This window comes from Notothenia rossii (genome assembly GCF_949606895.1).
Source record: "Notothenia rossii genome assembly, chromosome: 2".
Taxonomy (NCBI): domain Eukaryota; kingdom Metazoa; phylum Chordata; class Actinopteri; order Perciformes; family Nototheniidae; genus Notothenia; species Notothenia rossii.
This window is the reverse complement of record NC_136904.1, coordinates 3060213-3070995: the sequence shown is the minus strand read 5'-3', so window position 1 is coordinate 3070995 and position 10783 is coordinate 3060213. Positions and strand designations below refer to the sequence as shown.

Here is a 10783-nt window from a genome sequence, read left to right as displayed (position 1 = left end):
TTTTGCACGATAGGAGACCTTGAACATCAGCGTCCTCTCCTCACCAGCTTTCAGCAGCACGATCTGGTCGTTCTGACACAGATCCATGAAGCCCTCGATGCGTTTGGCGAACTCCACAACGTACTGAATGGCCTCCGTTATCTTCACGGCACAAAGCTGCCACATCTCCTCCCGAGGCTGAAACACAGAGAGGGGTTATAATATATAACAGGAGAGGAAGGGGACAGGAGACAAGGAGAGGGGGAAAGAGGAAGGAAGGCAAGAGGTGATATAAGGAGAGAAGCAGAAGAAGATATGGTGAAGAGGACACAGGAGGGTGTCGGGAGACTAGATAGAAGATGAGATAAGAAAAGAGAGGAGGAAGACGAAGAGGAAACAAAATCAACCAAAATAAGAGAGGGGACAAGGAAAGAGGAAAAGAAAAAAGAGGAGGAAGAAGGACAAAATAAAGGAAAGGAAACAAGACAGAATGAGAAGAAACAAGGAGGGTAGTAGAGAAGAAGATAAGAGGAAGAGGACAGAGGAGGGTGTAGTGGACATGGAGAGAAAGATAGAAGAGGAGATAAGAGAGGAGACAAGGGAAGATGAAAAGGGAAACACGAGGAAGAAGAGGAGGGAAAGTATTTGAAAGAAGAGAGGGCTTTCAGAAAGGAAAGGAAACAAGACAACAAGGCAGTATGAGAGGAAACGAGGAGTGTAGAGAAGAATATATGTTGAAAAGGAGACAAGGAGGGAACCAAATTAGAAGAGGAGATAAGGAAAGAGGAAACAAAATCAACCAAAATAAGAGACGGGAGAAGAAAAGAGAGGAGAGGAGGCAAGGAAAGAGGAACAGAGAAAGACGAGGAAGAAGAGGAGATAAGAAAAGAGAGGAAAGGAAACAAGAGGAGAGGAAATAAGAGGAGAGGAGAGAAAACAAGAGGAAAGGAGAGGAAACAAGAGAATAGGAGAGGAAACAAGAGGAGAGGAAACAAGAGGAGAGGAGAGAAAACAAGAGGAAAGGAGAGGAGAGGAAAGGAGAGGAGAGGAAACAAGAGGATAGGAGAGGAGAGGAGAGGAGAGGAAGGGAGAGTGTTGTGCACCTTGCTCTGGTATCTCTGCACCTCCTCCTGCAGGAAGGCCTCTCTGACCTCCTGCTCCCTCAGGAACTGACAGGTCTCCAGGTGAGACTGAGAGGTCACCTGAGCCAGGTCCTCTGGGACAACAACCACAACAACAACAACAACAACAACAAGTTCATACATCACGGAGAAAACAGAGTTACAACAAGAAGCAATGGAGACACTTCCCCTCCAAACAGAAACAGACTTCTACACCTCTGTTAATACAAATGAGAGGAAACTGTTTTTAAATATTGATTTCATTTGTGATGAAATGTCGTAAAAGGCTCAGCATGATTTTAAATGTATTCCAGTTGATCGTGTTTTGAAATGGTGTTATGTCGGTCTTTTTCATTATATTTATAAAAGGTTATGTGATGTCTTTTTAATGTCGTGATTGATTTCCCTTGTAGACTCGACAGACACGACGTTAGGAAGTATTTCAGAGCGCACTCAAAACACAAACTTCCCCTCTAAACATCACGGACACTCAGACTACGTTTATAAAAATGATTGCACCTGGTTCGCAGATACAGATCGAAAGCCGTCTTTTAATTGGCGGTCATTTGTGATGAGATGTCGTTAAAGCCTCAGCTGTTCTCGGGGATATTCGGGAAGTCGGGCTGAACTAGAACATCTGCTCTCTTCAGTGTTGGTTCACTTAGAATGAGCCAAACACACTTCAGTCTGAACGTGTGGTCAAGACAGAATTTAGAATGAATGATTTGATTATTTTAGCAAAACATTGTATTCACAAATGTCGGTTTTCTAAATGTTCCCAGTTTTTATTGCCTTTCTAAATAAAGTGATACTTTACAAAAAACTATCAAATTATGCAAAAGTAAAAAAGCCCAATCATTTCCCAAAAGTCTCTTTCATTCCTGAACGACCACTTTTTATTTCTATATTTTGTCTTTCTTTGCAAAATGCCCTCATTTTGTGAATTGATTTGATAAACATTGATGTTTGTGTTCTTTGTTATTTTAAATTCGACAAAATTGTTCATTAAAGAAATAAAAAACTAAAAAATCATTCAGTTTCACAAAACCCACAGTCATCTCCTCTTCTCTTGTTTCATCTCCTCTCCTCTCCTATCCTCTTGTTTCCCTTCCTCTCCTCTTGTTTCCTCTCCTCTTGTTTCCCTTCCTCTCCTCTTGTTTCCCTTCCTCTCCTCTTATTTCCTCTTCTCTCCTCTTGTTTCCTCTCCTCTTGTTTCCCTTCCTCTCCTCTTGTTTCCTATCCTCTTCTCTCCTCTCCTCTCCTCTTGTTTCCCTTCCTCTCCTCTTGTTTCCCTTCCTCTCCTCTTGTTTCTGAACCTCCTCTTGCTTTCTCTCCTCTCCCTTCCTATCCTCTTGTTTCCCTTCCTCTCCTCTTGTTTCCTATCCTCTCCTCTTGTTTCCCTTCCTCTCCTCTTGTTTCCCTTCCTCTCCTCTTGTTTCCTCTCCTCTTGTTTCCTCTCCTCTTGTTTCCCTTCCTCTCCTCTTGTTTCCTCTCCTCTACTATCCTCTTGTTTCCCTTCCTCTCTTCTTGTTTCCTCTCCTCTTGTTTCCTCTCCTCTACTCGTGTTTCCCTTCCTCTCCTCTTGTTTCCTATCCTCTTCTCTCTTCTCCTCTCCTCTTGTTTCCCTTCCTCTCCTCTTGTTTCCCTTCCTCTCCGCTTGTTTCCTATCATCTCCTCTTGCTTTCTCTCCTCTCCTCTTGTTTCCCTTCCTCTCCTCTCCTCTTGTTTTCTCTCATCTCCTCTTGTTTCCCTTCCTCTCCTCTTGTTTCCTCTCCTCTCCTCTTGTTTCCCTTCCTCTCCTCTTGTTTCCTATCATCTCCTCTTGTTTCCCTTCCTCTCCTCTTGTTTCCTCTCCTCTCCTCTTGTTTCCCTTCCTCTCCTCTTGTTTTCTCTCATCTCCTCTTGTTTCCCTTCCTCTCCTCTTGTTTGCTCTCCTCTCCTCTTGTTTCCCTTCCTCTCCTCTTGTTTCCTCTCCTCTCCTCTTGTTTTCCTTCCTCTCCCCTTTTTTCCTATCCTCTCCTCTTGCTTTATCTCCTCTCCTTTCCTATCCTCTTGTTTCCTCTCCTCTTGTTTCCTTTCCTATCCTCTTGTTTCCTCTCCTCTTGTTTTCTTGAACTAAAGTTCTTCAAAATGTGTGAAGACCCATCACTCTCGTTTCTTTGCTTCATCTATCGTAGCTTGAACGTCCCGGTGAGTCGTCCCACATCGTTCCTGTGTTTGTGATGTTTAATATCGCGGCACAGAAGAAACCCTCCGGCCTCCAGCAGGTTCTTCAGAGGGAGACAGACTGTCTGTGAGCGCAGAGGAGGAACAAACCCTAAAGAAACCTAACTCAGCCTCTCTGCTAACGAATGAATGTGAACTAATGAGATGGAAACAAGGAGCGGCGTCTTCGGGTAAAGGGTGGGGGGTTATTATGAAAAATGCTTTTGTCAAAATAAAAAAAACAGCGGCTCTCACGGGAGAATCATTCCCACTCGGCTCCAATTAGCAGCTGCTAATTACACAGGGCTTTTAATGAGACTCTATTTAAACCTCCTACTTCTTTGTGTCTGAAAGTCTTTGTGCTTTTTGTTCTCTTCTTCTTCTGCTGTTTCCTCATCGTTGTTTTCCCTTTAGCCTTACACTTCTCTTTTGGTTTATCGGAGCGCACTATCCGAGCTGAGAGGGGGAATCAAACCATTGCTTTTTAATCATGCTTTTCTGAGAATAGCTGTCGGTGCTTCTGTCTCTTTGTGTTACTCCCAATGTTTCAGGACACTGATATTAATAAGTTCATTTCTGCTCTTCTTTCTTTTTGTAGGACGTTGGTTTTGTGTTTTGTTATGTTCTCTAAATAAATTTAAATGTAGGCCTCCACCTTGCTGCTCTCAGAGCTGTGTCCCCTGCCTGTTAGAGGTGCTATAGTGCTTTATTTGATGTTGGTATGCAGCGTGTTGGTTATTCTCTCAGAGCTAAGTGTGTCACCTCGTGTCTGCAGAACATGTTTTTGTCAGTCCTCCGACCGTAACTTCATAATAAACCTTCATCAAGCTCCAGCTCTCCCGTGTCTCTCTGTGTTTCCATTACAGTGATCGTAATGATTCGTTTTGAGTCGTTTTTGTTGTTAAGGTTTTTTTGCCGGGTTAGTTTGAAAACTATATATTTATGGAGACACAGGATGGGTTCAAACCATTACCCAAAATGCATTACAAAAGCATCTTTGTGTCAGACCCTCGCTGCCAGCTAAAGCCCACATTTCTCTGCATACATATGGAATGTATTTAAGGCAGGAGCTTCTCACCGAGTTCAGCCATGGACAGTGAGGACGGGTCTCCATCGCCGAGGGAGCAGAGCGGGAAGAAGCCGTTGTTGGAATTTAAATCGCTCAGAGGCTCCGGTTTGATGCCGTTAATATCGAGACCCGACTGATCAGGGGACGGCTGGATGTCCAGGTAGAAACCCTGAGTTTCTCCTCTTCCTCCTCCTCCTCCTCCTCCTCTTCCTCCTCCTCCTCTTCCTCCTCCTCCTCCTCTTCCTCCTCCTCCTCCTGAGTCTGCCTGTTGTGGAGGAGAAGCTCTTATAGGTCATGTGAACTGTTGGTAGTTCACGTTAGAATTCAGAAATATCGCTGAACAATTACAGAGGCTGCTCTGCCTTTGACTTACATTGGAAAAGAGACGTCCGTACATCCTAATATGAATGCTTGAATAGCCCTAATTTAAATCATTAAGATCCAAAAATGTGATTGGAGGCGGTGCTTAAAGGTGAGAGGCGGGGTTTAATGATGGGAGGCGGGTTAAAGGAAAAACTGCTTTCTTGGCCAAAAGATCCCCGAAGTTACAGATATTTTTTTATGTCAGAGTCACGACATTCAGGACCCGCCTCCGATGCTGTATCCGGTTCTGCATTTTGCCATATTTCACATTGGGACACACCAAGTTCAGAAATACCCGTTTTATGACCCAACGACATGACCTTTTGACATTTCTCAATGAATGCATCAGGGTGTAGAGTAAAGACCACCAACCTTTGAAGACACTGACCCTCCTTCAGGGGAGTTTTGCACCATGTATCCCTTGTCCTGCAGCTCTGTGATGCTGGAGGTCGGGGGGCCGTAGAGGGGGGAGAGCTGCTCGGCCTCCCCCAGGGTCGGGGTCTCGATGCTGGGGAGAGTCAGGAGGAGAGAGGGTCCCTCCTGGTTCTTCTGCTGCTGGAGGAGGTGTTTCTGAACCTCAGCGTACAGACTGTCCCGCTGCTTCTTCGACATGCGGCCGAACTTCACAGCTGGGATTGAGGAAGAGGGGGAGATAACTGAGTAAGGGTGTATCATGTCAGGGATGTTCTTTTCCCCATAACGGCCAAGTCGCTGCACATTATCCCGCTTATTACAAGGCCAGATATTAAACAAACTAACGACTCAACCCCCAATATTCATTTAAATGATTTTATTGACTAAAACATGATCGTATTTCTTCCGCTAAGAAAAATAAAACTCCTTGCCGTAGCACCAACGGCTGGAACTGCGACAATCACAACTTTACGGCAGCACTGTCCAACTACAGTTTCTGATCGACTAACAATCGATGCTAAATTACTTCCAAGTGCGTTTGAAGGTTGACACCAAGGGACCTTGACATAACGTCAATATAGGACGAGTTGAGAGTAAGAACGTGTTGGTTTCTTTAGGTGTGTGTGTGTGTGTGTGTGTGTGTGTGTGTGTGTGTGTGTGTGCAGGGGCGCCGTAAGGGGGTGAAAAGTTAGGACGATTCTAAGGCCCCGTGACTGACGGGGGCCCCAACATTTTCAAAACATTAAGAAAAAATGTTTAAGTAACCTTTCATCAATCCTCAATAATTAAAATTAATAGAACGTTATATTGATAAAGTACTCACTAAACTTACGATTCATTTAACTTATTTTCTTCCAAAAGTTAATTATCCAAAGCCTCTGTACACCCCCTTCTATTTACGTGTAATGGTTTGGTCCTGCCTCCAAACGCGGTGCGGCACCGGCACTTGCAGAGAGTTAAAGCATGTGAGGAGGGATGCTAGTACTTAGCCTACATACGTGTGTTGTACCATGTTTCAACGACCAACAAAGTCAGGCTCTTAGAAAAGAAGAGAAAGGAGAGAAAGACAAGAGAGAGGGACTAAAGGGCGACAGTATGTCACCCAGTTTTTCACAAGAAAAGGTGGGTTTTTTTCCAGAGGTCTTTAATTTCAATCAAACAATCAATCAATCAATCAATCAACATTTAAAGGTATGGTAGGTAATTCACTTCAGAAACACTTTTTGTTATATTCCATGGAATGCTCTTAACATCCCGATAGCAATGAATATATGAAATGCTTTGACAATAAATACATACAAAAATGTCATCAAGCCGTGGTGCTGTAAAAAGCACGACCAATCATCTGAGCCGGCCCGGCTAAAATGACTGGATGGCCTACCTGCCTGTCAGCCTTCCATCTGTGCACACACTTATCTCGTGCCCTCATTGGTCATGTGCACGTTTGTGTGTGTTGGAGGAGGGGCTCTGTAAGGAACTCTGAAGGAAGGGGCAGATTTTTTTCGGTTGTGTATTTTCAAATTCTAGCGCACTCGAGCTGGTTTCTCCATTCTTACCTCCCTACCTTTAATAAATGCAGGCACATTTTTAGCGCCTATTCATACTAAATCAGTTGTCCCTCCCCCTGGTGCCAGGACCAACAGATCCATCTCTAAGCTCAGCAGCCCTGTCCCCCCATAATGCTGAACCTGAACCAGCTTTTCTCCCAACTGAAGGAGGTGAGCAGCATTGTGTTGAATGACATGCCACTTAACATATCTGAAGGGAGACTGGAATACAAAATATATATATATATATATATATATATATATATATATATATATATATATATCTATATATAACAAAAAGCTAACATCTAATTTAAATTATACATTTCAAACACAGTATTTTCCCACATAGCCAATGATCTATATAAAACAAAAAAACTGCTTTTAGTTTATTTAGGATGATGGACAGTTTGAAGCATTGAGCGATCAGTCTGTAAACAAAATGTTAATCACCGACATTTTGGTTATGATATTAATACTAATGTTATTATATTAAAGCAGGAGTGGGGAACTTCCGGCCGCCGGGCCGTATACGGACCGCTAGACCATTTGGTACGGCCCTCGAGGTAATTTATTAACAAAGTGGCCTGTGCCTGGTGGTGGAGCCCAATGTGATATATTTTCATGGGGTCCAAAATCCTTGGCGGCACCCCTGTGTGTGTGTGTGTGTGTGTGTGTGTGTGTGTGTGTGTGTGTGTGTGTGTGTGTGTGTGTGTGTGTGTGTGTGTGTGTGTGTGTGTGTGTGTGTGTGTGTGTGTGTGTGTGTGTGTGTGTGTGTGTGTGTGTGTGTGTGTGTGTGTGTGTGTGTGTGTGTGTGTGTGTGTGTGTCTCACCGTCTCTGGACATGCCCACAGTCCGACACTTCTGCAGACGGCAGTGTTGGCAGCGGTTTCGGCTCGTTCGGTCGATCAGACAGTTTTTCTGTCGCGGACACGAGTAGCTGGCGTTACTTTTCTGACTGCGTCTGAAGAAACCCTGAGAGAGGAGGGGAACGTTAAATAAGTGCAAGACAAGCTGAAGAGATTTTTATTCTACGTCATAAAATCCGTCAGTAAATACCCCACTGGTGAATTTAAAAAAGGCGGTTGTTAACAAGAGTCTAAATGAGACGACTAAACGTCATCAGGCACAACATTAGCCTCCGTTAGCTTAGCGGTGGTGACGTGAAGTCATGTGACCGTGCTGTAGTTCCTTTATAGCCCAACATTAGCCTCCTTTAGCTTAGCGGTGGTGACGTGAAGTCATGTGACCGTGCTGTAGTTCCTTTATAGCGCAACATTAGCCTCCTTTAGCTTAGCGGTGGTGACGTGAAGTCATGTGACCGTGCTGTAGTTCCTTTATAGCCCAACATTAGCCGCCTTTAGCTTAGCGGTGGTGACGTGAAGTCATGTGACCGTGCTGTAGTTCCTTTATAGCCCAACATTAGCCTCCTTTAGCTTAGCGGTGGTGACGTGAAGTCATGTGACCGTGCTGTAGTTCCTTTATAGCCCAACATTAGCCTCCTTTAGCTTAGCGGTGGTGACGTGAAGTCATGTGACCGTGCTGTAGTTCCTTTATAGCCCAAAATTAGCCGCCTTTAGCTTAGCGGTGGTGACGTGAAGTCATGTGACCGTGCTGTAGTTCCTTTATAGCCCAACATTAGCCTCCTTTAGCTTAGCGGTGGTGACGTGAAGTCATGTGACCGTGCTGTAGTTCCTTTATAGCCCAACATTAGCCTCCTTTAGCTTAGCGGTGGTGACGTGAAGTCATGTGACCGTGCTGTAGTTCCTTTATAGCCCAACATTAGCCTCCTTTAGCTTAGCGGTGGTGACGTGGAGTCATGTGACCGTGCTGTAGTTCCTTTATAGCCCAACATTAGCCTCCTTTAGCTTAGCGGTGGTGACGTGAAGTCATGTGACCGTGCTGTAGTTCCTTTATAGACCAACATTAGCCGCTTTTAGCTTAGCGGTGGGGACGTGAAATCACGTGACCGTACTGTAGTTCCTTTATAGCCCAATATTAGCTGTCATTAACGATAGCTTTTTACTTGACTAAGAGTCTTTCTAAGACATTAAAATTATATTTTTTGGACTCATGTTTCTGTGCTTCACTTTCCAGCGTTCCCCTAACAAGCTCTCCTCCCGTCATGCTCTCTGTTCTGTGTTTGCATGCTGATGATCTCGTTGGCAGTGAAATGAGCCTCCAGCTGTCCGACAGCAGCTGAACACACTTTGTGTTCCGGGGAAACGTTTCTGAGCCAGATGAAAACCGAACGTCAATGTTTGCCTGATTCTGCTAATGAGACTCTGAGATAGAGAAGAAGGAGCTGAAGGAGAAAAGGAATTGAGGTTTTTTTGTAAATCCCAGGATATGAGATGTAACACCAGACAGAAGCATTGCTATTGTTCATATCTGTGCAATTCTACACATAAGTGAAGTATAAAAAGGATAGAGCACATTATATACAACACAACTTGCTTTACAGAGGATTTAAAGCACAATCAGACCAACGATAAAGTTATTAAATAACTGTGCCGGCAAAGTTATAATGCTTTTTACAGTGGACCAAGTCCAACTGGACTTTTGGTCCATTAAACAAATGTAAAAAAACATGAAGCATTGTGAACATTTGAAAAACATTGTCATTAAACTGTATAATATCTCAAAACATTATTTCTTACAGAGAAGAAACTAGGGCCCAATTCCAAACCACACTTTTATGTCTTTTTTTCAAACTCATATCTTTTTTGTTAACATATTTTTGTTATAAAATCTGATGTTTATAAAGCTGCTTTTTGCAACAGTGCCTGACTAAACGAGTAAATTATCCGAAGACAAACAACAATACGAGGTAAAATGAAGTTGTTAACATCTGTATGTCGATATTAATTGTCTATCTTGTAGTGCAGTTTATCAGTGAATGTTTTGCAGGAACTATTTGTAAACAGTGTGTTTCATGACAGAGACGTGCAAACGGAGGGGTAGTGTGTAGGGGGCGGTTTGGAATCGGGCCTAAATGTTAAGGATGAACAGGAAGTGAGAGGATATACAGGAAGTGATGAAGAGAAAGGGGCGGGGCTTACCTTACAGCCCTCACAGGTGATCACCCCGTAGTGGATCCCCGAGGATTTATCTCCACAGATCTTACAGGGGATGATTTCAATCTGAGCTGCAGACACACAGAGGTTAGAGGTAAAAGCGTCAACATAAAATCAACCAGCCATCAGTCATCACATCTAGATGGCAAGAGTACACACATCCTTTACTCAAGAAGAAGTACAGATACTCGTGTTTAAAGATACTCTGGTAAAAGTAGAAGGACTGACTAAACTTCTTCACTCAAGTAAAAGTAAAGAGGCTTTGAAATGTACTTAAAGGTGGGGTAGGTAAGTTTGAGAAACCGGCTCGAGATACACTTTTTGTTATATTCCATGGAATGCTCTTAACATCCCGATAGCAATGAATATCTGAAGAGCTTTGACAAAAAATACATTACAAAATGTCATCTATGGAAGCCGTGTCGCTGTAAAAAGCACGACCAATCATCTGAGCCGGCCCGGCTAAAGTAACTGGATGGCCTACCTGCCTGTCAGCCTTCCATCTGTGCACAAACTTATCTCGTGCCCTCATTGGTCATGTGCGAGTTCGTGTGTGTTGGAGGAGGGGCTCTGTAAGGAAGAGGCAGATTGTTTCTGGCTGTGTATTTTCAAATTCTAGCGCACTCGAGCTGGTTTCTCCAAAATGACCTGCGCCACCTTTGAGGAAAAAGTACCCATAACTAGCAGCTGTTTTAAAGAGTACCTGACCTCCCTTTATATTAATAGAACAATAATGTCATTGTTAGCTAATGAATGTTTCCATGCTGAACAACGGTAACATGACAACGTTTCCATTGGTCCCTCTTCTTTAGAGAAGACCAGGAAATGATGGATACACGGATCGTGTTCAAATCAATAGGCACGCAATGACTCTAAATAATAATGATCACGCCACCAAACACACATTCAGACTAAAGGAACCAGCCTGTTTGGAAAATGAGAGAAGTAGAAAGTACAGGTATTTGAGTTCAACATGTAAGAAGTAGAAAGTACAGGTATTTGTGTTCA

The 10783-nt window shown here is 43.5% G+C and overlaps 1 protein-coding gene across 1 annotated transcript in view; it reads right to left on the bottom strand.

Moving 5' to 3' along the window:
- The window catches only part of LOC307027950 (nuclear receptor ROR-alpha A-like), a 20220-nt gene that overhangs the window by 742 nt on the left and 8695 nt on the right, over positions 1-10783 (bottom strand). Inside the window, exons 2-7 of the mRNA XM_079662644.1 lie at positions 9761-9846; positions 7532-7673; positions 5110-5366; positions 4384-4570; positions 1083-1195; positions 19-177 (exon numbers count right to left, since the gene is read on the bottom strand). Coding sequence (XP_079518770.1) covers positions 19-177; positions 1083-1195; positions 4384-4570; positions 5110-5366; positions 7532-7673; positions 9761-9846 — 944 coding nt within the window. The remainder of the gene's footprint in view (positions 1-18; positions 178-1082; positions 1196-4383; positions 4571-5109; positions 5367-7531; positions 7674-9760; positions 9847-10783) is intronic.